The sequence below is a fragment of the Pavona decussata genome, unplaced genomic scaffold (genome assembly GCF_977016875.1).
Source record: "Pavona decussata unplaced genomic scaffold, jaPavDecu1.1 SCAFFOLD_233, whole genome shotgun sequence".
Classification (NCBI taxonomy): Eukaryota; Metazoa; Cnidaria; class Anthozoa; order Scleractinia; family Agariciidae; genus Pavona; species Pavona decussata.
In genome coordinates this window covers 1,083,698-1,110,000 of record NW_028145638.1, presented here as the reverse complement: position 1 = coordinate 1,110,000, position 26,303 = coordinate 1,083,698, and the positions used below count along the sequence as shown (strand labels likewise).

At 38.6% G+C, this 26,303-nt stretch overlaps 6 protein-coding genes and 1 pseudogene across 13 annotated transcripts in view; 5 read left to right on the top strand and 2 right to left on the bottom strand.

Moving 5' to 3' along the window:
• Window positions 1–486, top strand: part of LOC146458273 (uncharacterized) — a 4,151-nt pseudogene extending 3,665 nt beyond the window's left edge. Inside the window, exon 3 of the transcript XR_014858251.1 lies at window positions 1–486. This exon is cut by the window's left edge and continues 2,154 nt beyond it. The product of XR_014858251.1 is annotated as an uncharacterized LOC146458273 (transcript).
• The window catches only part of LOC146458272 (kelch-like protein 21), a 10,921-nt gene extending 4,760 nt beyond the window's left edge, over window positions 1–6,161 (top strand). Inside the window, exon 2 of the mRNA XM_085090845.1 lies at window positions 2,021–6,161. Within this exon, the coding sequence (XP_084946971.1) occupies window positions 3,106–4,974 (1,869 nt within the window). The 5' untranslated portion in view covers window positions 2,021–3,105 and the 3' untranslated portion in view covers window positions 4,975–6,161. The remainder of the gene's footprint in view (window positions 1–2,020) is intronic.
• LOC146458270 (allatostatin-A receptor-like) overlaps window positions 1–14,732 on the bottom strand; it is a 64,779-nt gene extending 50,047 nt beyond the window's left edge. For 2 of the 4 annotated variants that reach the window (XR_014858254.1, XM_085090847.1), the window contains exon 1: window positions 14,284–14,732. The gene's annotated coding sequence lies outside the window, so the exon portion shown is untranslated. Of the gene's footprint in view, window positions 1–14,279 lie in introns of all 4 variants that reach the window. The other 2 variants (XM_085090849.1, XM_085090851.1) reach the window with 2 other exon arrangements.
• Window positions 1–20,180, top strand: part of LOC146458269 (kelch-like protein 25) — a 29,575-nt gene extending 9,395 nt beyond the window's left edge. The window contains exon 2 of one of the 2 annotated variants that reach the window (XM_085090844.1): window positions 19,100–20,180. The gene's annotated coding sequence lies outside the window, so the exon portion shown is untranslated. Of the gene's footprint in view, window positions 1–5,911; window positions 6,162–19,099 lie in introns of those variants that run through there. The other variant, XM_085090843.1, reaches the window with a different exon arrangement.
• LOC146458271 (uncharacterized) lies at window positions 6,343–8,920 on the top strand. The gene has a single exon (XM_085090846.1). The coding sequence runs from the start codon at window positions 6,451–6,453 to the stop codon at window positions 8,053–8,055; it is 1,605 nt and encodes a 534-aa protein (XP_084946972.1). The 5' UTR covers window positions 6,343–6,450; the 3' UTR covers window positions 8,056–8,920.
• On the top strand, window positions 9,334–20,180 carry LOC146458268 (kelch repeat and BTB domain-containing protein 12-like). Of its 3 annotated transcripts, none has more exons than XR_014858253.1 (2): window positions 9,334–12,384; window positions 19,573–20,180. XR_014858253.1 is itself a non-coding variant. In XM_085090841.1 (2 exons), the coding sequence occupies exons 1-2, from the start codon at window positions 9,833–9,835 to the stop codon at window positions 18,854–18,856; spliced, it is 1,848 nt and encodes a 615-aa protein (XP_084946967.1). In that variant the 5' UTR covers window positions 9,359–9,832; the 3' UTR covers window positions 18,857–20,180. The 3 variants fall into 3 exon arrangements, 2 of the variants coding, with proteins under 2 accessions (XP_084946967.1, XP_084946966.1); XM_085090841.1 differs by having other exon boundaries at window positions 9,359–10,725; window positions 17,902–20,180; XM_085090840.1 differs by lacking the exon at window positions 9,334–12,384 and having other exon boundaries at window positions 16,871–20,180.
• A 1,361-nt stretch (window positions 20,181–21,541) lies between these two features.
• LOC146458267 (protein BUD31 homolog) lies at window positions 21,542–26,068 on the bottom strand. Its single transcript, XM_085090853.1, has 5 exons — window positions 25,880–26,068; window positions 25,699–25,756; window positions 25,414–25,478; window positions 23,816–23,982; window positions 21,542–22,085 (listed from the first exon to the last, which is right to left on the bottom strand). Exons 1-5 carry the CDS (start codon window positions 25,971–25,973, stop codon window positions 22,035–22,037), a joined length of 435 nt encoding a protein of 144 aa, XP_084946979.1. The 5' UTR covers window positions 25,974–26,068; the 3' UTR covers window positions 21,542–22,034.
• Window positions 26,069–26,303: the final 235 nt, after the last annotated feature.

Below are 26,303 nucleotides of genomic sequence, written 5' to 3'. Positions count from 1 at the left end.
TTATTCAAAATAGTATTGACCAAGGAAAAGTCTTGTCACAAATGACATGTTGAGGGCTTTCAATGAAAAGCTTCCTGCTAAAAAAGAGGTTCTGTCTCTGGTGGGGAAATTTTAATGTTGCTTAAATCCATTCTTATTATGGATGCAAAGTGCGAGGTTAAAAGTGGGAAAGCCCAAAACTCCCTTGCTGCATATTAATTATTTTTTTGTCACAGGGGCACTTTATGAAAGATCTTAACCCTTAAGTTATTAGGTATTTTGTGTGGATTAATGTTGGGAATATCATCAAGTAGCTTAACTTATTAGGTATTTTATATGGATTTATTCTGTATTAGTCCATTTTAATTGTCAAACAATGAAAAGAGTTGTCACAAAATTGTAGTGTTTTGCATTTTCTCCACATTATTGTTAGTGCAACTTTAGCAATGGAACTTTTGTTATTTCCATGTTAAATCATTTTTAATAAACATTAATGAACCTGTTAAATGGTACTATACACTTGTGTGCTTATACTAAGCAAAGGTTGATCTGGGGGATGCTCCTGTTTTAAGGTGGGCATCACAATAATACACACTTATCTTGAGACACTAGGTTAGTGTACATTATTTTAAAATGTGCTAAGGGTGGCTCAAAAGTGGTTTTAGTAATTTCCAGCCCCTACATTTTGATGGGTCACTTAATATTACAGTAATGATATGACACAAATGCCCAATCATCAGTCAACACTTAAAGACAATGTCTGTTCCATTATGGGTTACCATAGCAACAGAATAACCTGTCAAAACACCCTTAAATTAAACTTTTAGGGCTAATAACTCAAAAATGAGTTTGGTGAGTCCTATTTTTTATTGTTGAATTAAAATCAGCATGTCATGAAACAACATTTGGTAAAGTCTAAAAAAATTCTGCCAGATTGGTTTAAAGCCACCTTCAATATTCAAAAACTTAAGGTGGTTCTGAACAACTCTGACAGAAGCTTTTTAATACTCTGCCAAAATTTGTAGCATGGCATGACCATAATTCAGTATAACAAATGGGTTTTGTCGACTCAGTTTTGAGTTATAAGCATTAACACCCAAATTCACAAACGCTTTTAACAGTTTTAACTGTTGCTATGATAACCACCATTGGCAAGAAAATTATCACAACTTGTGGAGCAATAATTGGGAACTGTTGTTAATCATTATAACAATAACTGATTAAGGGTGGAAGTATTTGCCCTTTGAAATATAGGTACAGGAAAGAGTCTCCATAAAAATGCTACATAGTGTATTTCAGTCAAGCTTGAAATGAATAACCATGTTCATTTGTGAAAATGTAGTGGCACCTCACTGTCAGATGTTGCTTCTTCTTCATATATGTCAGCACAAAAGGCTTTTCCAGCTTGACTATAACCTTGGCGTTTCCTTTCCTGGGCGCTTTGGTTTGCTTACAGAGGTAAGACATGACGGATTCTCGAGAAGTGTTGCACAACTTTGAAATATCTCTCAAAAGCCTGGTCTCCTTATGGTAAGAAAGCTGATATGCCACATTTGTTGTTGTATGCATTACGCCAAAGGCAGAGGGAGCCTTCTTTACCACTTCCATAACGGATAGAAAAATTTCTTCGGGCATATCTCTCGTAAAAGTTACCATCCATGGCTCTCTAGCTTTCATTCGAGCTGTTAGGCGTCGGTACACTGATTTAAGCACCATTGAAATTTCCGCTTCGATGACGCAACCGACTTCTATTCGTGAACGGCAAACTTTTTGAAACACATCTTGCCCACTACGGTGTTTCTCAAAAAGTGACGTTATGGTCTCTCTCACTTCCTCTTCAAACTGAATAAAATTTTCTACTTTTCCACGCAAAGGGCGAAGGGCATAAACGGCTTCTTTTATCGCATTGGCCGCCATTTTGTAAACCTTATGCGACCACCCTTAGCTTTTCTGTAAGTAAGCCGCTGAACTCAGAGGAGATTAAAGCGGGCGGCAAATTGCTCTTTGGCTCAGCCTCCTGACCCGGCGTGATTAACTTCAGGATTTGTTGAACTTCTCAATAACTTTTTTCACTGATCAGCATGAAATGGCATGATATTTAAACCACTCTCTAACCCGATATGGTAGAAACTAGTTTGTTTGCAGGAAATCTGCACTGCGATTTTTCCCGAAAGTTTTTTGTTTTATTTATTGCTTTTAATCAAATAGGATAATTTTTAAACAATGCTCCCAATATTCCCTGTGACAAAAAACTTCGTTAAAAGGTGTAAAATGTTGTGGAAATTCATTTAATGGGACTGGTAATTCCGAAATTAAGGAAACTCATGAACTGATATTATCAAGGAATATTCTAGCCCAGATAACTTATTTCCTTGACTCCAAGGGGGGAAATGGGTGGGCATCGAGCCCAGATGGGATGATTAAAATAAATATAGGGTACGCTTTTTTCGCATTTTTTTTTTCTTTCTAAACCGATCACGGTGCTCCGTTGGAGAGTCTAGATTTCAAGCCGGCTAGGATAATAGGCACTTGAAATAGCGCACCAGTTTACTATGTATCGAAGCATTTACTTGGCATTTCAAGAATAATTTATGTAAGACGTGGTTTGTAATTGTTGTGATCGATTTCGCGGCACTAACAAGACGTGCCGCGCGTTTCCAACAATTTAGCCACTTGAACTTAGTAGCACTCGTTCCATCTGTTGTACTAAATGTCGTCACTCATAACTTTAAACATATCGAGGAAATTCAACTTCGAATGAACTGAAATTAACTTATCTTTCCGTTCTTTTTTCCTTAAAATGGGTCAAATAAATGCGGCCGAGTACTAAAAAGCATATTCGAAGAAATTGGGCAAAACGTAGATGGTAAAATGTATTTTTACCACAAAAGCCACTGCTCAACAATACAACGACAACAGAACACTGAGAGAATCCAACGGCAGCGTTTTCACTTCCGCCCATTCTGGACCCCAGAGTTCACACGTCATGGGCCAAGAATGACTTGCGCCCGCAAACGGATATTCGCAGAAAAATTAACCAGAATCTTTTTCCGCTTTTAAACAAGCTAGGTAGGTACATTCTCAGTGAATGATCCCAACTGGCTTTGAAAACTAGCACTCATTTCAATGGAAGTTTCATTACAAAGCAGTCGCGATGTTCTGGGTACTAACCGAGGTTTTATTCCAAAAGAAACACTCGATCATCCTTTCGACGTTACTTTGGTTGTCGAGGATGGAAAAGAATTCAAAGCACACAGACGTGTTCTTTCAGAGGCAAGTACTTTCTTCGAAAAGTTGCTCAGTAGCGACATGAAAGAGTCTAACGAAGGAGTAATTCGGTTGGAAATGATAACAGAGGTTTCTTTAACAGACATATTGGAGTTTATTTACACTGGGAGTGTTGACATAACAGCTAAAGGCAATGCTCGAGATTTGATCGTATTGGCAGACTATTTAGTTCTTCCGCATCTGAAAAATATTGCTGGGAACACTGTGGCAGAAAAGTTAAACGTTTCCAATTGTGTATCAACCTACCATTTTGCAGAAACCTACCGCTGCGAAAAACCTCTTTCCGACGCGAGAAACTACATCCTTTCAAATTTCGTCACCGTAGCGGAAACAGAAGACTTTTTGAATCTGTCGAGCAATGAAGTTAAAATGTGGGTTTCAAGTGACGAAATAAATGTAAGCGGCGAGGAAGATGTTTTCAAGATCATTCTAAAATGGATTGATCACGAAAAAAACGAGCGAAAGGAACATTTTGCCGAGTTATTTCGTGAAGTTCGACTTGTTCATATATCGTGTGACTTTCTACGCAGTAATATCGTGACAAATGATCTCGTGAATCGTAATGAAGGCTGCATGGATCTCGTGAAGGACGCTGTGAGGTTCATTGACTCTGAAAGTTTCCATCATCTTCGTGTCAAACCAAGAAAGTCCCTTGAGATCCCCGTTATAGTAGTAGGCTGTAAGGGACATAGACAGGACGATGGAATTCTATGTTATTATCCTCGTGCGGATAAATGGTCAAGGTTTCGTGGCACGGTGCCGGGTTATGCTACTGACTGCTACAAATATAACAACAACAATTTAGTCTCTTGTCACGGTAACTTATACTTTGTATTCCAGGGAAGCAGCCGGAGGAGCTTATTAAGCTATGATTCATTCTCAAGCGAGTGGGACTCATTTCCGAATGAAGTGCAGAGGAAAATTGATTGTGTATGTGTTAGTAATGAAGATGATATTTACGCCTTGATGTGTGAATCTGCTGAATCTTGCCCTGACTGTGTTTCTCTGCGCTCTAGCGGAGTCTATTCACCTTGTGGCAAAAGACATCTTTCCTATCTCATGAAATACACACCCAAATCAAACTCTTGGCAAGATATAACATCATGTGACATGGGTTTGAGGTTTGGAGTTTGTGCTGTGGCCACTGAAAACAATTTTATTTATTTTCTTGGTGGTTTATCAAGAAAAGACAATGGGCAATACAAGCTGTCTGATGCTGACAGGTATGACCTTAGTACAAACACATGGGACAAAATAGCTGACCTACAGAAACCCAGAATGTATGCTCTCGGTGCTGCAGCATACGGGAAAATTTACATTGTTGGTAGGCATGAAGATTGTTCAGCATCTTGTGAAGTGTACAATGAAACAACAAATGAATGGCAGTCGATCGCAAGGCCAAAGAGGGCAAGCTACTTGAGGTGTTTGTGTGCTGATGAAAAACTCTGTTTAGTAAAAGATTTTATTTGCAGAGAAAGAAACCCAAATCCACAGAACAGTATTATTGAATACTATGACCCTGACAAGAATGAATGGCAGGAGATTGCTCCATTTCCCTTGGAATGGAATAACGATGTACTGAGCATTCACTATTACGAAATTACTTTTGCTTGTTTCATGAGAGTGTTTAAAGGATCAAAGTTCCTTCAACAAGCCACATACCCTGAAGACTGTTCAAAAGTTGCGAAGAAATGTGTGATCATGTGAACTAACATTAGAGAAATTAGTTATATAGCCAAATTTAGATTAAAATTCTATTCACTTAAATGTTATTTTTGTTGCTAGCATTGCTTAATTAAGAGAAATTCCAAAGCTCCTATCAAATTTAAGGTTAAGCCTAGGTGTAACGGGTTTTGGCAGCCAGTTGTGTGGCATTTGAGTTTTTGGAAAATTCTTAATCCAAAAAAGCCTTCCTGAGGCAGAAAAGGTGTGTCCAATTGGGTCAAATGCCCTCATTTTAGGTGATTTTTTTTTTTTTCATTCTCTTTTAAAAGTGTGGATGCTGTGTCTATATAGCTCATAAATATTACATTCAAACTTTCAAGGAAGGCAATGGAAGAAAGATTAGGTGTCCATATCACTCTGGGTTTCTCATTGCACAGACTCAGAACACTGATAGTTCCATAAGACTTCTGGCTTGGTTTAAGACCAATATTGATCAACACTAATACATAATCACGTTTTAAAAGTAGGCTATTTTAAATTTTATAGCAGTGTTTTGATGTGTTTTCCAACAAATCTGTGCAGTTAAATGACTAGTAATTTTGGGGATTCCCCTGGCAATAACCATGGGGGTCGGGTGGGGGGTATCAAATTGACATGTGGTGATTTTAACCCTTCAAGTCCAAACCATTTTACCCAGTGAAAAGCATCTAATTCTACTTTCAGTATCTAACTCTTTCACCCCCAATATCAGAGAACAAATTAATTCTTCTACCTTGCCCCCATACTTTTCACATAAAAGTACTGGGGAGAGGGTATTAAAATATGCAGAAATTCACCTTGGGTGATCATATCCTTAATTCTCATGACCTTAGGGGGTTGAAGAAGCAATGCTATTACAAGGAGAAATTTGATGCTGATCGTTGTTAGGGCTTAAAGGGTAACAGAAATTTTTTGAACTGGTACAATAAGAAATATGTAGAAACAGTGAGGAGAAAGTGTATCTTGATGAAACAATGACAGCCTACAAAAACGGAGGGAAAGGAAGATAGCATGAATTAGAATGAATTAGAATAGCAATTGACTTTAAAACTGGATAACAAATAGTTTTAATACAGATATATAGTTTAGGCATCTTCTACCTTTAGTTAATGTTTGTTTCGTTTAATACTTTTAAGGCACCAGGCTTTTTTATTGATCATTTTTTAAAACAAGGTTTTTCGAGAAGAAAATGACTATGCTGTTGTTTCGGTCACAGTACCGTGGTCGTAAGTAATAAAGAGGTACTTTTCATATTATCATCTTGTCCCCATACTTTTCTCATAAAAGTACTGGGAAAAGGGTATTAAAATATATACAGAAAATTCACCTTGGGTGATCATATCCTAAATTCCCATGTCCTCAGGGGTTGAATAAGCATTGATATTACAAGGAGAAATTTGATGAACCCTGTTAGGGCTAAAAGGGTTTTAAAAGCCTGGGAAGTATCACGCAAATTTGCTCCCATTCCAAAACTCAAAAATGTTTGTGTGTATCTTCCATGGCCAAAATAAGGAGCCACATCCCTTCCACGTAAAATCAAACTGGGAGCCACCTATCCAACCATCGGTTGCGCTAGAAACATATTTAGAAGAGGTCAAAACACAACTGGCGGAGGTCAAAATAATTACGCCTAAAAACAACCTTCCTTTCAAGGAACGGCAAGCCATCAAAGAGCTTAAACAAAACACTAATGTCAATGTCAAAAAGGCAGATAAAGGGACCACAACTGTCATTATGAATACTGAAGACAAAATAAGAGAAGGGCAGATACTACTTGATGAAGACAAAAACTACAAGCCCTTATCATCACCCATGGTATCAGAAACTTCCAATAGAGTCAAAAAACTCATTAACTCGCTGTACCATGGAAAACATATCGATGAAATGACAGAAAAGTGGCTCTCCCTCACGCCTAACCCGCCACGAATTCCTATTTTTTACACACTTACAAAGATTCACAAACCAAACCCGGTCGGCAGACCAATAATATCTGGCTGTGATAGCGCCACAGAGCGAATCTCATCATTTGTTGATTACCTCCTTCAGCCTATCGCTAAAATACAGAAGTCATATCTCAAAGATACAACCGACTTCTTGAACTTTATAGAGAAAACAAAGGTCGCTAAGGACACGATCCTTGTCTCAATGGACGTAGCTAGCTTATACACTAACATCCCACAGGAGGAAGGAATTAGAATTGTATGCAAAGCATACGAAACATTCCACAAAAATAAACCTCCCATTCCAACTAACTACCTCGGGGATATGCTTAGACTTATCCTAAAGGAAAACTCTTTCCATTTTAATGGAAAAAACTACCTCCAAAGACACGGGACCGCAATGGGTACAAAGATGGCAGTATCCTTTGCAAATATTTTCATGGCAGAGATCGAAACAGAAATAATTAGCCATAGTGCTATAAAACCGCTTACATGGAAGAGATACATCGATGATGTCTTCTCTCTATGGAACGTAAGCAAAAATGAAATCCAAACTTTTATAGAGCTAGCCAACAACTATCACGCGACCATAAAATTCACGGCTGAAATTTCAGATATTGAAATCACTTTCCTTGACACATGTGTATACAAGGGCGAAAGATTAAAAAAAGAATCAAAACTTGACGTGCGTACGCACTTCAAACCGACAGAAACGTTCCAGTACACGCATTTTTCTTCCTGCCACCCTCCAGGCGTCAGGAAAGGCTTTATCAAAGGCGAAGCCTTAAGACTTCTCAGAACAAACTCTTCAAAAACAAAATTTGAAGAAAACATCACTCTATTCAAACAGAGACTACGCAACAGAGGTTATCCCGATAACCTTGTAGATAAAACTATATCAGAAGTCAATTTCAGCGAAAGAATGTCGGCACTACAAAACAAACAAAAAACGCGCAAAAACATTTTGCCGTTTGTTACGGAATATCGCCCATCCGTGCCTAACCTAAAAACCATTCTGATGAATAAATGGCATTTGATAGAAAACCAGCCTCTGCTAAGACAGATCTACAAAGATCCTCCCCTACTTTCGTACAGAAAAGGGAGATCTTTGAACGACGTACTCGTAAGAGCAAAGCTTTGTTGAAGGTCATGTACTTCTTATCTCGACCAATAGGAGTCGTGTTTGGCCTGTCTTCATTATTTTACCATCAGAGTGAGTCGTTGATAGTAGGTAATGCACTTGGCAGAGTTCCAGTCGATTCTGTGGTTCGTTTGTTAATGGTGCTCAGCAATGTGATTGTTGATATCACCACCGATTTCTAGTTGATCGTTTGTGTTCAGTCAGTCGTACGTTTAAATTTCTGCCGGTCTCACCAACTAAGTGGCCTGGCAGTCGCAGCATTTGATCTTGTAAACTGCTCCCTGTTTCTGTGGTTGGGTTCGTCTTTGTCCTTTACTTTCGTCAGTAGTTGTCGTAAACTGGTTATAGCTTTGTGAGCTACACGGATATTGTAGGGTTGTAGAATCCGTGCGATAGTCTCAGAAGTGCCCCTTACGTAAGGTATAGTCACAGTAGTTACGGGAGTCGCGTGGTTGTTTGTGACGTTAGGTTGGGTGTTCTTGTAAGTGTTACGTCTAACAAAGTCCTTTTTATAGTTGTTCTTGTTAAAAACGTTATCTAAGTAGTTGTTTTCGTCCGCGAGACTGTCAGGTGAGTCACAAACCAGTTGTGCTCGCCTTGTTAAGGTCTGTATAGTCGTTGCTTTGTAAGAAGTAGGGTTGTAGGATGGCTGGTCCAGTAGTCTGTCAGTATGTGTTGGTTTCCTGTAAACCGTAGTACTTGGTTTGTTCTCGTTGTTGTTACGGGTAACTAAGCAGTCTAGAAAAGGTATTTTACCATTTTCTTCGATCTCTTTAGTAAACTGTATGCCAGCGTTCTGTCTGTTAAGGTTTTCGTGAAAATCGTCGATTTCGTCTTTGTGTACTGCTGTAAATGGTAGAAACTAGTTTGTTTGCAGAAAATCTGCACTACGATCTTCCCCAAAAGTTTTTTTTTTAAGCATTGCTTTTAATCAAATAGGATTTTTTCAAACAATGCTCCCAATATTCCCTGTGACAAGAAAACTGTTGAAATGTTGTGGAAACTTATTTAATGGGACTGGTAATTCCGAAAATAAGAAAACTTATAAACTGATATTATCAAGGAATATTCTAGCTCAGATAAGTTATTTCCTTAACCCCAAGGGGGGAAAATAGGCTGGCTTCTAGCCCAGATGGGATGATTAAAATAAATATAGGATACGCCTTTTTTTGCAGTTTTTTTCTAAACCGATCGCGGCGCTAATTCCAAGCCGGTTAGGATAATCGGCACTTGAAATAGCGCACCAGTTTACTATGTATCGATGCATTTACTTGGCATTTCAAGAGTAATTTATGTAAGACGAGGTTTCTAATTGTTGTGATCGATTTCGCGGAACTAACAAGACGGGCTGCGCGTTTCCAACAATTTAGCCACTTGAACTTAGTAGCACTCGTTCAACTTCGGAAGAAGATTAATTAACTTATCTATCCATTCTTTTCTTCTTAAAATGGGTCAAATAATTGCAACCGAGTACTAAAAAGCATATTCGAAGAAATTAGGCAAAACGTAGATGGTAAAATGTATTTTTACCACAAAATCCACTGCTCAACAATGCGACGGCAACAGAACACTGAGAGAATCCAAACGCAGCGTTTTCACTTCCGCCCCATTTTCGACCCCAGGGCCGCTCGGCTTTGAAACGTCACGCGCCAAGAATGACTTCCACCCGCAAACGGATGTTCGCAAAAAAATTACGCAGAACCTTTTCCCGCTCTGAAGCCCAGTCGACACATCTCAGTGAATGGTCACCAAAAAACTTTAAACACTAGATCTCATTTCAATGGAAGTTTCATCACAAATCAGTCGCGATGTTTCGGGTATTAACCGAGGTTTTATTCCACAAGAAACACTCGATCATCCTTTCGACGTCGAGGACGGAAAGGAATTCAAAGCTCACAGACGTATTCTTTCAGAGGCAAGTACTTTCTTCGAAAAGTTGCTCAGCAGCGACATGAAAGAGTCTAACGAAGGAGTAGTTCGGTTGGAAATGATAACAGAGGTTTGCTTAAGCGACATACTGGAATTTATCTACACTGGGAGTGTTGAGATGACAGCTGAAGACAATGCTCGAGATTTGATTGTATTGGCAGACTATTTAGTTCTTCCGCATCTAAAAACTATTGCTGGGAACACTGTGGCAGAAAAGTTAAATGTTTCCAATTGTGTATCAACCTACCATTTTGCAGAAACCTACCGCTGCGAAAAACTTCTTTCCGACGCAAGAAACTACATCCTCTCAAATTTCGCCAACGTAGCGAAAACAGAAGAGTTCTTGAATCTGTCGAGCAATGAAGTTAAAATGTGGATTTCAAGTGACGAAATAAATGTAAGCGCCGAGGAAGATGTTTTCAAGATCATTCTAACATGGATTGATCACGAAAAAAACGAGCGAAAGGAACATTTTGCCGAGTTGTTTTGTGAAGTTCGACTTGATTATATATCGCGTGACTTTGTACGCAGTGATATCGTGACAAATGGTCTCGTGAATCGTAATGAAGGCTGCATGGATCTCGTGAAGGACGCTGTGAAGTTCATTGACTCTGAAAGTTTCCATCATCTCCGTGTCAAACCAAGAAAGTCCCTTGAGATTCCCGTTATAGTAGTAAGCTGTGTGAGTCGGAGACAGGGCGATGTAATTCTTTGTTATTATCCTCGTGCGGATAAATGGTCAAGGTTTCCTACCACGCTGCCGGCGGGTTATCTCAATCACAATTATCCGGTAAAAAATTTGGTCTCTTGTCGCGGTAACTTATACTTTTTACCTCAGGGATCCATGAGCTTATTAAGTTATGATTCATTCTCAAGCAAGTGGGCGTCAGTTCTGAATGAAGTGCAGAGGAACATTCATTGTGTATGTGTTAGTAATGAAGAGGATATTTACGCCCTCGTGTTGGATAAATCTTGCATTGACTGTATTTTTCATCGTCAAAGTGGAGTCTACTTCCCTTGTGGCAAAAGACATCTTTCCTATCTCATGAAATACACACCTGAATCAAACTCTTGGCAAGATATAACATCATGTGACATGGGTTCGAGGTCTAACGTTTGTGCTGTGGCTACTGAAAACAATTTTATTTATTTTCTTGGTGGTTCGTTAGAACAAGACAGCGGGGAATGGAAGGCCCTGCCTGATGCTGACAGATATGACCTTAGTACAAACACATGGGACAAAATAGCTGACCTTCAGGAACCCAAACTGAAAGCTTGTGCTGCTGCAGCAAAGGGGAAAATTTACATTGTTGGCTACGGTAGAGGTGAAGATTTTTCAATATCTTGTGAAGTGTACCATGAAACAACAAATGAATGGCATTTTATAGCAAGGCCAAAGATGGAAAGCTACTTAACGTGTTTGTGTGCTGATGACAAGCTCTGTTTAGTAAAAAGTTCTATTTGCAGCAAAGGAAACCCAAATCAACAGGACAGTATTATTGAATACTATGACCCTAACAAGAATGAATGGCAGGAGACTGCTCCATTTCCTGTGGAATGGAATAACGATGTATTGAGCGAAGGCTTTTACCAAATTACTTTTGCTTGTTTAATGAGAGTGTTTAAAGGATCAAAGTTCCTTCAACAAGCCTCATACCCTGGAGACCATTCAAAAGTTGCCAAGAAATGTGTGATCATGTGAACGAACATTAGAGAAATTAGTCATACAGCCAAGTTTAGATTAAAATTGAATTCACTAGATCTTTATTTTGCTTGCATTGCATAAGCAAGACAAATTCTAAAGCTCTTATCAAAATCAATTTAAGCCCAGCTGCTGTAAAGGGTTTTGGCAGCCAGTTGTGTGGCATTTGAGTTTTCTGAAAAATTCTTAATCCAAAAAGCCTTTCTGGGGCAACAAATTTAAGTGTGTCCAATTGGCAATGCGTCAAATGCCGTCATTTTGAATGGTTTTTTTTTTTTTTTTCATCCTCTTTTAAGAGTATACACGGTGTATCTATACTGCTCATAAATATCACATTCAAACTTTCAAGGAGAGCAATGGAAAAATGATTAGGTGTCCATATCTCTCTGGGTTCCTTATTGCTGAGACTCAGAACACTGATAGTTTCATAAGACTTCTCGCTTGGTTTAAAACCAATATTGATCAACACTTATACATAGTCACATTTAAAAGTAAACTATTTTAAATTTTATAGCCATGGTAATTACAAATTAATCAGTGTTTTTTTTTTTTTTTCAATTTGATGTGTTTTCCAACAAATATGTACAGTTAAATTACTACTAATGTAGGGGATTCCCCTGGTAATAGTCATGGGGGTGGGTTGGGGGTATAAAATTGACATGTGGTGATTTTAACGCTTCAAGTGCAAACCATTTTACCCAGTGATTAGCATCTAATTCTACTTTCAGTAAATTAATTAGTGCCTTGATTATAACCCTTTCACCTCCAATATAAGAGAACAAATTAATTCTCCTAGCTTGTCCCCATACTTTTGTCATAAAAGTACTGGGGAGAGGGTATTAAAATATGAAGAAAATTTACCTTGGGTGATTATTTCCTAAATTCTCATGACCTCAGGGGTTGAAGAAACATTGATATTACAAGGAGAAATTTGATGAACCTTGTTAGGGCTTAAAGGGTTTTAAACTGAGGGCAAGTATCACGCAAACTTGCTGTCATTTAAAAACCCAAAAATATTTCTCTGTCAGCAAAAACAAAGAAATGATTATCAAGTTTGTTATAAATTATCACTCCAGTGCAATAAAACTGTCGATTAGAGCCTCTGGCCAGAGGGTTGTCCAATATAGACAAACTGATATGGTCTGAAAAAACATCCTCACGATCCGTACCGTTTGAAAAACTGATACGATCTGAAAACACATCGTAAAGACACTTTTCGGTCCGTATACGGTCCGTACATTGCATCTCATTTAGGACACTTAGAATATTTGCACGTCTAAGTCTGAGAGAGGCTAGGGGCTTATACGGCTTGAAGATCCGCACGGATTTTACAGATCGTAAAAATACTTCTCGGTCCGTATCAGTTTATCAAACCGTACGGATCGTGAGGCTGTGTTTTCAGGCCGTATCAGTTTGTCAAACCGTACGGATCGTGAGGCTGTGTTTTCAGACCGTATCAGTTTGTCTATATTGGACATAACTGTCTGGCCCGAGATAAAGTTGGCCGGTGTGGATTGAAACTTGAAAAATGTTAGGCTCCGCTAATGTTTTTCAAGTTCTCGCATTTTTGTTTCCAAAATGCGCTAGAACAGATCACGAGTTCTTCCTTTCAAGAACTTAGTTGATTTATTTCTCTCGTCATTCTAGAATTATTTGGCAGCTGATTGAAGGTCTTATTTCATCATTTTTTACAAAAGATACGAAAAACCCGATGATACTTCCCCTTTAAAAAGGAGCGGTCCGGACCAGTTGTAAGGCGGGGATATACAGTAGAGTTTAACTTGTAAAATGTTCCGAATTATAATTTTATTTCGGACAATAAATTAAACATCGAACAAAAAAACTTTACGGCGATTTCTGTTGGCCTATTTCGAACCTTTTTTTCTGGATTTCTAAGAGGACACAACGATGTAAAAATTGCTAAACTCATAAACACCGCTCTGCTCAAACAGTTCAGTTTGAACCTAACAATCTACTGTATTTATTCTGAACAAAATCAGTACAAAACAGTGAAGGATGCATAAAAACGAACAACTATACGTGGGTACATTTTATCTTCTATGTAATACACCAGCCAATTTTAAAACACGCAGTTTGAAGAGGAAAATCATTTAAAATGTCTTAAATTTGTTACTTAACAAATGGCAGTCACACTGTTAAGCTCTTTTGGCAAACCTTGGTTACTAAAATTGCACATTTGCCTAAATTATACACAATCGAAAGTGTTCGGAAAGTAATGCCGAAATGTTCCGAATGTTTATTGTGCGAACAATTTTGAGCATGATTAAAGGGTATGGCCTTGACAGCGGATTAAAAACGAAAATAATCGAACGCGTTCGCATTAATTGCAACCAATCAGGGCAAAAGAAATACGGTATTAACCACAGGTACTGTTGGCAAGGTAGGTGATGGTTATTTTGGTGTTTGATATACTCAACTACGAGTTTTCAAAAAGCATCTCTCAGCAAACCTCTAAATGTTCACTGATCCGGTGACAAAGTGTTTCAAGCTAAAAGTTATCTTGCGACAGCAAAAATGCAAGTTGAAAAGTTCGTCATGATTTTCCCAGTTTTAAATTCGTCTTGTAGTCATAAACTCACCTTCAATTTCTTTGTCTTGATTTAAAGTTGCTAGTAGTATTCCCAAAACAGCTATTTCGACGATGTGTTCTTTTAACATTAACTGCGGTCTAAAGAGACAGATATAAGAATGGTTAATCTTGTTCGTGAGCCTGTGGATCGGCTGTACAAGGGAAATCTTCCTTTATCGCCAAGCTGTTTACCTTATCACTTCAGATAAACAACGCTTCAATCTGGCTCTTCTCACCAAGAACAACTGAGTTCGAATGATAAAGCCGCCATCATTTTAATTTATCGCCAAACTGATTAGAAAAAGTCATCGTGCTTCCTTGAAAATTATTTTCTTCATTAGTTTATTTCTTACAAAAAAATGAAGAAAACTCGTCAGTTTACAAATATTAATACAGTCCAATATTGATGATACAGACAAACCGCAAATAAAACGTAGAACAACACCTTGTTACATTTGGTGTCAAAATGTCTTTCGTCATTGATTTCGTTTTGTAATAATTAAGTATATTGGTTTTCTGAGGAGAGCTGAAGGAAGTAGTTTCAACAACAGTCAATAAGACAACGTTTATTGGTGGCGCCAAAACCTCTTGTCAGTTTTAGTTAAGACGTCCTACATCGTAATATTCGGTGTTACAAACGAAGCTTGATGGGAAAAAAACTTTTAGGGTATACTCAACGGATTCTTTTCGGTGGAATCGGCTGTTTGAAAAGACATTATCAGCCTTAGAAAATTTGGATTAAATTCATCAAATGAATGTTGTGTCGCTAGCACTAAGGACACAAACAGGGATACAAAGAAATAACTCTGCAGTGCATGTAAAAATCCTAAAGTGAACCCATGAATTTCCTACTGAGCGTTAGCCCTAGTAAGGAAATAGGACACCACATGAGGAAAAGAAAAAAATCTTTGACCTCAGTGGGAATCGAACCCACCACTTCCGGATTTGATCGTCCGTTGCTCTACTGACCGAACCACCAGGCTCCCCTGTGATCAAATACGGAGGTCGTGAGTTTGATTGATTCTCTGCCATTTCCTTACTAGGGCTAACGCTCAGAGGGAAATTCATGGGCTCTTTTTAGCACTTTAACATACACTGCAGAGTTAATTCTCTGATCCATCATTTATATTTGTCATGCTCGACTCCAAAAACGCTGTGTTAGAGGCGATCACAGCTGGAACCTAGAACTGACCCTTTGGTGTTCACACGGACTGTCGTTTACAAACAGATGAAGCGCGAGATACGAACGAAATGGACTAAGTTGTAGTCCCTCTCAGTCACGCCTTGCAGAGGCTTTGAAGATCGCTGAAAACTAAAACGAAAAAGAAATTAGCCCCTTTGAAAGAAAAAGGGGCTAATATTTCACCGGCAAAATCAATGTCATTGCTTACACACGGCTGTCTTTTTTATTTTCATTGAAAGCAAACAAAAATCAAATATCGCCAGGCGTTCATTTTGTTATAGAGACCAGTCTCATGCTTCCAGTGATCCCAAAACGCGACATGCTAGGTTTTATTTACTCGATTCAGTGCAAAAATGTTGACACCTAAACGTGAACGATGAGACCCAATGGCTTTATGGGTATAGGTGTACTAAATTTATTTGCATAATATTCTAAAGGCTGGTCGCGGAGCGCAGATCGCAATAGGTCTGCGATCACATGGAAACATACTTCTGAGATCCTGCTATCACGATCGCAGACGATCGCAAAAGATAAAGGCTGGTTTCCATATGATCGCGGATCGCACATCGCAATAAGGTCTGCGATCGTCTGCGATCATATGGAAACCAGCCTTATCTTCTGCGATCGTCTGCGATAGTGATCGCAGGATCGCAGAAGTATGTTTCCATATGATCGCAGACGATCGCAGACCTATTGCGATCTGCGATCCAGCCTTAATCTCGTGCGACGGTTGATGACCAAAATTAGTTCCACGTGGTGAATAAACGTGAACGATGAGACCCAATGGCTTTATGGGTATAGGTGTACTAAATTTATTTGCATAATATTCTAAAGGCTGGTCGCGGAGCGCAGATCGCAATAGGTCTGCGATCACATGGAAACATACTTCTGAGATCCTGCTATCACGATCGCAGACGATCGCAAAAGATAAAGGCTGGTTTCCATATGATCGCGGATCGCACATCGCAATAAGGTCTGCGATCGTCTGCGATCATATGGAAACCAGCCTTATCTTCTGCGATCGTCTGCGATAGTGATCGCAGGATCGCAGAAGTATGTTTCCATATGATCGCAGACGATCGCAGACCTATTGCGATCTGCGATCCAGCCTTAATCTCGTGCGACGGTTGATGACCAAAATTAGTTCCACGTGGTGAATGATGGAAACTGTCAAAGTAAGATGGCCAACAAAAGCCAATTTCACTGATATACAATTCGTTATTTGCCTAAGTTCAAAACAGGCAATGAACTTCAGCAATATTTGGTAGAAAATTATTCGGAAAAAATTAAGTCACCACTGTATTAGTTATTGCAAAAGAATGAGAATGGTAAATTCTTTACTATGGAAATGAGGTTATTGTTTAAACACTACCCACAAATCTGTTAGGTCTCATCGTTCACGGTTTATGCTTTTTAAGTGTCAACGTTTTGGCAATCGAATGTATTTATGCATTGGACTAAAGACAGGTGGCTTTGGAAACTAGACATCATTTCAATGGAAGCTTCATCACAAAGCAGTCGCGATGTTCCGAGTACTAACCGGGGTTTTATTCCACAAGAAACACTCGATCATCCTTTCGACGTTACTTTGGTGGTCGAGGAGGGGAAAGAATTCAAAGCTCGCAGACGTGTTCTTTCAGAGGCAAGTTCTTTCTTCGAAAAGTTGCTCGGTAGCGACATGAAAGAGTCTAACGAAGGAATAATTCGGTTGGAAATGATAACAGAGGTTTGTATAACAGACATATTGGAGTTTGTCTACACTGGAAGTGTTGAGATCACAGCTGAAGACAATGCTCGAGATTTGATCGTATTGGCAGACTATTTAGTTCTTCCGCATCTGAAAACTATTGCTGGGAACATTGTGGCAGAGAAGTTAAATGTTTCCAATTGTGTATCAACCTACCATTTTGCAGAAAACTACCACTGCGAAAAACTTCTTTCCGACGCGAGAAACTACATTTTCTCAAATTTCGCCACCGTAGCGAAAACAGAAGAGTTCTTGAATCTGTCGAGCAATGAAGTTAAAATGTGCATTTCAAGTGACGAAATAAATGTAAGCGCCGAGGAAGATGTTTTCAAGATCATTCTAACATGGATTGATCACGAAAGAAACGAGCGAAAGGAACATTTTGCCGAGTTGTTTCGTGAGGTTCGACTTGTTTATATATCGCGTGACTTTCTACGCAGTGATATCGTGACAAATGATCTCGTGAATCGTAACGAAGGCTGCATGGACCTTGTGAAGGACGCCGTGAAGTTCACTGACTCTGAAAGTTTCCATCATCTCCGTGTCAAACCAAGAAAGTCCCTTGAGATCCCCGTTATAGTAGTAAGCTGTGCGAAAGGTTTACCGAAGGATGAATTTGTTTGTTCTTACACCGGTTCTTACCCTCCTTTGGACATGTGTCTCCTATGTTATTATCCTCGTGTGGATAAATGGTCAAGGTTTCGTGGCACGGTGCCGCTTTATCTCAATTCCAAGTTTAACGGCAAAAATGCGGTTTCTTTTCACGGTAACTTATACCTTGTATCTCATCGATCCAGGAGCTTATTAAGCTATGATTCATTCTCAAGCAAGTGGGAGTCATTTCCGAATGAAGTGCAGAGGAACATTGATTGTTTATGTGTTAGTAATGAAGAGGATATTTACGCCTTGATGTATGAATCTGGTAACTCTTGCCCTGGCTGTGTTTCTCTGCGTTCTAGTGGAGTCTACTCACCTTGTGGCAAAAGACATCTTTCCTATCTCATGAAATACACACCCGAATCAAACTCTTGGCAAGATATAACATCATGTGACATGGGTTTGAGGTTTGGAGTTTGTGCTGTGGCCACTGAAAACAATTTTATTTATTTTCTTGGTGGTTTATTAGATCAAGACAACGGGGAATGCAAGGCCCTGCCGAATGCTGACAGGTATGACCTTAGCACAAACACATGGGACAGAGTAGCGGACCTTCCCGTACCCAGATGGTATGCTTGCGGTGCTGCGGTAAAGGGGCAAATTTACGTTGTTGGTGAAGGTGAAGATTGTTCAATATCTTGTGAAGTGTACCATGAAACAACAAATGAATGGCAGTTTATAGCAAGGCCAAAGATGGTAAACTACTTAACATGTTTGTGTGCTGATGACAAGCTCTATTTAGTAAAAAAATTAATTCCCGAACAAGGAAACCCAAATCGACAGGATAGTATTATTGAATACTATGACCCTAACAAGAATGAATGGCAGGAGATTGCTCCATTACCTTTGGAATGGAATAACGATGTATTGAGTGTAGACTATAACAAACTTATTTTTGCTTGTTTTATGAGAGTGTTTAAAGGATCAAAGTTCCTTCAACAAGCCTCATACCCTGAAGACCGTTCAAAAGTTGCCAAGAAATGTGTGATCATGTGAACTGAAATCAGAGGAATTAGTTATACAGCCAAATTTACATTAAATTTGTATTCACTAGACTGTTTTTTTGCTTGCATGCATTGCAGAATTAAGGCAAATTCCAAAGCTCCCATCAAAATAAAAGTTAAGCCCAGGTGCAAAGCTCCCATCAAAATTAAGGTTAAGCCTAGGTGTAAGGGGTTTTGGCAGCCAATTGTGTGGCATCGAGTTTTTTGAAAAATTTTTCATTCGAATTTTCAAAAGGTGTGTCCAATTGGGTCCAATGCCCTCATTTTGGATGATTTTTTTCATCCTCTTTTAAAAGTATACATACTCTATCTATAATGCTAATAAAATTATCACATTCAAACTTTTAAGGATAGGAATGGTAGAAAGATTAGGTGTCCATATCTCTCTGGGTTTCTCATTGCTCAGACTTAGAACACTGATAGTTTCATAAGACTTCTGGCTTGGTTTGAAACCAATATTGATCAACACTAATACATAGTCAAGTTTTAAAAGTAGGCTATTTTAAAGCCATGGTTTTAAATTACAAATAAATCAGTTTTTTCAATTTGATGTGTTTTCCAACAAATCTGTGCAGTAAAATAACTACTAATGTAGGGGATTCCCCTGGTAATAACCATGGCGGTAATGGGGGGGGGGGGGGGGGGAGTGGGGGGTATAGAGTTGACATGTGGTGATTTTAACCCTTCAAGTCCAAACCATTTTAACAGGTGATCAGTATCTTATTCTACTTTGAGTATCTGACTTAACTTTACCACCAATGAATTAATTAGTGCCTTGATTATAACCCCTCTAACCCCCAATATCAGAGAACAAATTAATTCTCTACCTTGTCCCCATACCTTCCTCATAAAAGCGCTGGATATTAAAATATCAAGAAAATTCACCTTGGGTGATCATGGATCATGATCAGGCATAATTCTCACGACCTCAGGGTTTGAAGAAGCATAGATATTACAAGGAGAAATTTGATGCTGATCGCTGTTAGGGCCTAAAGGGTAATAGAAATTCTTTGAACTGGTACAATAAGAAAAATGTAGACAAACGGTAAGGAGAATGTGTATCTTGATCAAACAATGAAAGCCTACAAAAACGGAGGCAAAGGAAGAACCAGGATGGCAGCATAAATTAGAATGAATTAGAATAGCAATTAACTTTAAAACTGGATAACAAATAGTTTTAATACAGATATATAGTTTAGGGATTTTCTACCTCAATGTTTGTTTCCTTTAATACTTTTAAGCCACCAGGCTTTTTTATTGATCATTTTTTAAAACAAAGTTTTTCAAGAAGAAAATGTCTATGCTGTTGTTTGAGTTGCAGTACCCTGGTCGTAAGTAATAACCAGGTACTGGTCATATTATCAACGTTTTAAACCTGAATATCAAAATATAGGCCCACAATGCGTGCGTGTAGCTACTGCGTTCTTGTTTCCATTGTTATGTGAATAGGTTATATAAAGGGGGCATTTTTCAGTGAGTATAGGACTTACCTTAAGGAAAACAGACATCAAATTTATCCTTTTTAGATTTCCTAGCTTTTATCGTGGGTTATACAAAGCAATGGCGTTTTAAAACGCCAAAGCCGAAAATGTAGCCATGTCAATCAAGATACCTTCCTTCCTTCTTGGTTTTCATCTGTAAGTTGGCTTAAAACTGCAAGTGCAAAACTTTTCATATGACAATTAGTTTTGTTTGCATCATTATGAGAGCGAGGCTAAAGGAACTGGAAAGAATTTTATCACGAAAATTAGTTTTCATTCATATGCAAACAAAACTAATTTTCACATGAAAAGTTTTACCGTTAGCCTCGCTTTCATAATGAGGTTCACAGCCACTTAAAATGACCTATTGAAGTCTAGATCCCCTGTTGTCTTACCAGGAATTAACATCATGAATTGTTAAGGATATTGACTTAGAAAAGACCAGCAAAATAAAATTAATACTATTCTGACCATGCACACTTGAAGTTTTCCAGGTCTTGCAGCGCTAGTTTCTGTTGAAAGTGTTTCTTGTTTTAGTTATAACAAAGAAAGCCAAATGACACCAGTTGTTCTTGTGATACCATGGCATGGTGGTGGGGGGGGGGGGGGGGGGTAGTAAGCACTTATTATTGGAACAGTGGACATTTGCAGCCATAGGCGCTTACTAACCAAAGGACACCCAAGGGGTCGGTTATTTAAAGGAGGGCCCCCTTAAAATGAATCATTACAGTAGCTCAATGGTTTGAGCACCTGACTGGTGTGTCAGGATCATGGGTTCACCTGACATTGGGGAACTCAGACTTTTTCTTTGTCCAACGTTTCTGCCATATTGAATGCTCCATGGACATCTCAATGGACCAAACAAAGCTTAGTTATTACAATAAGTGACCAAGGTCTACATTTAACATCTCTCTCTTTATTTCAGGCGCATTGTGAGAAAATTCAAACCCAAAAAACAAATTAGAGATATCAAAACATGGCATAGAGAGGAAGTTTGTGAGCTAGAAACCATCACGAGTTTAGACATTTTTAAAACAAACTCACTGAATAGGGATTATCTGATCTACTGATGCAGTTCAGAACAGTAGAGTACCCAATTCTACATCAATACAATGAGCTGAACAGCACAATGTTTTGAGAGATACATGTGTCAGAAAATATTTACTTTAACAACATCATTAAGAGTTCAATATACATAAGAAACAACATTAGTGGTTTTTTTATTAAAATGTGAAAACGAACACCCTGGCTGTAGTTTACAAGAGCATATAGATGAGAGCTAAGGGGGAGAGGGGAGGGGGCAGTGTCCCAGAGAGTCAATGAAGAATTTTGAGGGGTTAATAGCTCTGGTTCTCTCTAAATCTTCTTAAGTTTTCCATTCATTTTGCCAGGTCAGGAAGCCAGGCTTCTTAGGTTTTTGACCTGAGACCCCTCTCTCATCTGGAACACTGAAGGGGGTAATGAACTTGAAGGAAATTACAAGAAAGCAGTCGTCAGAGGCCCAGTGCCCCCTCAAACTTCCAAGCGATTGACACCAGTAATTGTCCCACTGGATCGGAAAGCAACAACATTGTCACAAAGACCTCTACATGTAGGTACACGTATCTTGTGTCCCCATCGCAATAATAACAATAGATTACAGTTTCTTTTCTGTTATCAGATATTTGAGTAAAGCTTGCGTTGTTACCATTATCCAGAACACCCTCTGCATCCGCAAATGACACACTCAACAATCTTTCCCTGAAATAGATAATTCATTAACCTTTTAAAAACTAAACTTTTGGCAACCTTCTGTTGTGTTGGTCAGAGTTTGAAACAGCGTCATTTGTATAATTTACAGTGAAACAGCGTCATTTGTATAATTTAAAGTTCTTATTTACTGCCTTTTCCCACAGATTCTGCTATAAGCAAAATAACAAACCAGTGGAAAATATATGTGTCCATTAGGAGAGGTGGTCTTGGATGAAAATGTAAAGCTTACAGAAAAAAGGCATTCTTGCCTATTGTTCACATTTCTCTCTAGAATTTTAACACAGTCTGGGTGAATTTTCAAGTGCAGCCGAGGAGTTGAACTTGGGGCTACTGAGAGACAACTCCAGCTAGCGGACAGAGCGGGCCTTGAACCCGGGACTTCCGGATTTCAAGTTCGGCGCACCAACCACTCGACCGCGCTGCCCACCTTTGTTTTCTTTTCGTGAATTTTTTAATTAGTTTGAGAATTATATGTCCTACACATGACTGCAAAGTTGTTGCATTAATTTTTGTTTATGCAAAGCATATTTCATTTGCACATTAAAAACAACAGGCACATGAGCACAAGTAAATTTGATTCAACTATAAAACTGGATCAAGGCTTCAGAAAAACAGCCAAACATGAGTTTTTAAAATGGGGCAACAAGCAGACTCCTGAAAAACAGGCCAACTGTGTTGAAATTAACCAACTGTGACCTCTTAAGCCCACCACGCTGGACTTAATTGCTACTCAATGAGATTTCTGTCAAAAAATTACAGCAGCCTCATGACTTGCAGTGAGTCGGATCAACTTTCATAAAGATAGGCCACACTGATCTGAGATATAACTGAACTGGATAAACAGTACCTTTCATTGTTTTTGTGTATACATGTACAACACTTTAATTTAGTATCGAAGATTAGCTTATTGTTATGTATGAGCTTAATTTCCATCCTTGTACACATGATCGAGGGAGGATCATGTTATCTCTTTGTCTCGTGACTGAACTGTTGGTGAATTGGATCATCTCTCCCGAAGATGAATCAAATCAACTTGAGTCCAACCATGTCAAGCTGTCAACATATCTTTACAACCCTTGCCCATTTTATTCATGACAATGATGACTTCTGACCCCAGTGGATCGAATCATCTTTCAAAAAGATGGGTTGATCCAAGTCAAGATGACAAGATAAACTTGTAAGAGTAAGAGGTTTCAGTAGTTACTTCCAAAAAAAAGAGTGATCAATTCCACAAACTGAATTGCCAACTTGTGCCTCAGTAGGCACAGTTGCACTTATTGAAGATTCAACTAAGTTTGGGCACACTGGACATGAGAATATATTTATATAACAAAAAATGTTACAATGAAACAGGTTGGACCTCGGTGGCCATGTTGAGTCTTAAGAGAGTAAAAAGCTTTACTTTTGCATGGCAAGCCTTGCACTGAATTCGCATCTGGGCAAGGCAGCCTTGCTGTGCGAAAACAAAGCTTTTTATTCTCCTGAGACACAACATGGTTCTGCCTGACAAAGGTCTATTGAGAGCCACTTTTTATTTTCTGCCAAAATGGCTGGTCACTGTTGGTTGAGTATAGAAATACAAACCATGTACCTGCCAATAACCTTACAGACAAATTAATGAGCTGTACAAGATAGGCCTGTTTTCAAACCACTTCAATGGCCAACCATGATCAACGGTAAATGCATCATGAACTAAACAAACCAAACAATTCACCCACCTCTTCCATTTTGGTTTTAGGTACACGGCAGATACAGTTGGTTCCAAAGTTTGTGTCTCTGCATTGAATACATCTCAAACAGCAAAGGTTCTCATATCCCTGCTTCTTCCACTTAGCTATCAAGTTTTTATCGGCATAGCCTTCCTTTAGGCAAAATTCATAGAGCTCTGTAATGCAGTGAAATAAAAAATTACAATTAATAATTCCTGATACAATAGTAAACTTGATTGAACTGACGTTTTCAGCTGTGACGACAACATACACCAATAAACAATCATTGGAAAGAGAATGAGATTGTCATTCTCAACACTAAAAATACAGTAATTATATTTAAATTACTGTAAGCTTGGGTATCCAAACTAGTGATAGACAAAACCTCCCTTTATTATAAAGCTGTAGAAATGAATTTAATCAGCATCACAGCAAGACCTTCCACCATCAAGCAGGTGCAAGCCAAATAAACATTAAATAAAATATATAATTATACATTTATTAATTATTTGAGTTTTAGTGAAAGATTGGGCAGAATAATTATTATCTGCTTTTTGCGGCAACTTTGAATTACAGTCAATCTACAGTACATCACATGTGACCAGTATTTTTGCATTTTTAATATAGTTTTGAAGTTTACATGTCAGTTTGAACACCGCCGATGAGATTTCAGTGTTCCTGTAAAATTTCCCTAGTTTATTGATGGTACTATAAACCTTTGAATTTTTTCTTTACATTATACGTGTAGCAGTAAGTATTTTGAATTTTTTTTCATTCAGTTAATGTGTCTTTCAGAAAGATTTCCAGAGAAATCTTCAAGATTTCATTCAAATGCTGGGCATTACTACGAGAAATTTGAATGTTCATTTCACTCTGGGAAACACTGGTCATAAGTGGCACAGGCTGACTGTTAGACAGTTTAATTTTCATAAAACATCGCTTCTGAAAAATTCATGAATTGGAAACTTTTGGCACTAGTAAAAGGATTTAAAAAAAACATTGGAGGGATGTAGCTATGCCAGAAAGCGTCCAGTCATGTTTTGAACTTTCAATACACTTCCCTGTATTTTTTCCCGCAAAGTATTTTTGGCAGCAGTTCACGGCTGGTTCACTGTACAGACAAATGTATGGAAATGTCAAAACGCAACTAGATGCTTTCTAGCATGGCTACATTCCTCAGTTATTTTCTGTAAAATCCTTTGCATAGTGCCCAAAGTTTCCAATTCATGAATTTGTTAGAAGCAATGTTTTACAAAAATTATTTGACATCGGATTTCCATACAAGCACTGCTATTTCAAGACGTGTTTGCCTATTCATCAAAATGGCGTCGAAAACCGTGATGAGGCCTATTAATGATGGGGCTGTGCAGAAATCTTGCCCAATGGTAAGTTGATGGGCAATGTGGGAACTATTGTTTAAATTTAGCACAACAAGATGCAATGGCAATGGTAGTGGGAGAAACGCTTTATTCTTTCTTAAAGAGAAAGCGTTTTAATATTATTTTGTTATAATTTTACATGCGTATATCATTTGAATCTTGGCCACCGACCTCGTTCATATTCAATGCGTTTATGTATTATAAATGACAAAACACATGTAAGTTTACCTCGGCTGATTGCTTTTCTTCTGTAGAACAGATCGTAGACATAACGAGACTTCTGATGATGGATTCTGTAATAACATTGGTAAAGAACAAATTAAACCAAGCAAAGTAAATATGTTCTTCATGATCAGCATAAAACGTGATTAATTAATTAAGCTCAACGAGACTTCTGATGATGGATTCTGTAATAACATTGGTAAAGAACAAATTAATAAACCAAGCAATGCAAAGTAAATATGTTCTTCGTGATCAGCATAAAAACGTGATTAATTAAGCTCAAGTACTTACCTATATATTGGCCACAAAGACTCAGTCTTTCGTTTTCCTTCGTGTGGTTCTGTCTCAGCTGAAGAACGAGAAGAGAAAACAATGATTGCATGACCACTGTGTATCTAAGCTTGAAAGACATCAACAGCCGATCACGAGCAAGACAGAGCAAGACACCATGAAGACCAAACAAACAGTTTACCTTCTCTCATTTTTTGATCCAGTTCATCGAGTGTCGGCTCTATCAATTCCCAGCCATCGGGTGGTGGTTTCCTACTACGACGCACCTTAGGCATTTCTTTAAACTGGTAAAAACGTGCTTAAAAGTTGTATTAATCTCTACGATCTCAGTGCTTGCTTTCTTCCCGATTTTTTCTTCCCAACTTCTGTACATTCGAACCCAGTACTTTTCAGCGCATGGCAATATAGAGCGTTTTGTGTTAACAGTATCGCAGGCGCGGGCGCGCGTCTGTCGGGAGTAGGGTAGGGCTGAAATCCAACCGTAAGGCAAACGGAGTACCCTGTAAGGTAATCTACTTTTTCGTTCCAACGAAATAACGGTTCTATTTGCAGAAAATTCCCATTCCTAACTGGTCATGACTGGTTGGCTTTGTGCCCCGTCCGTC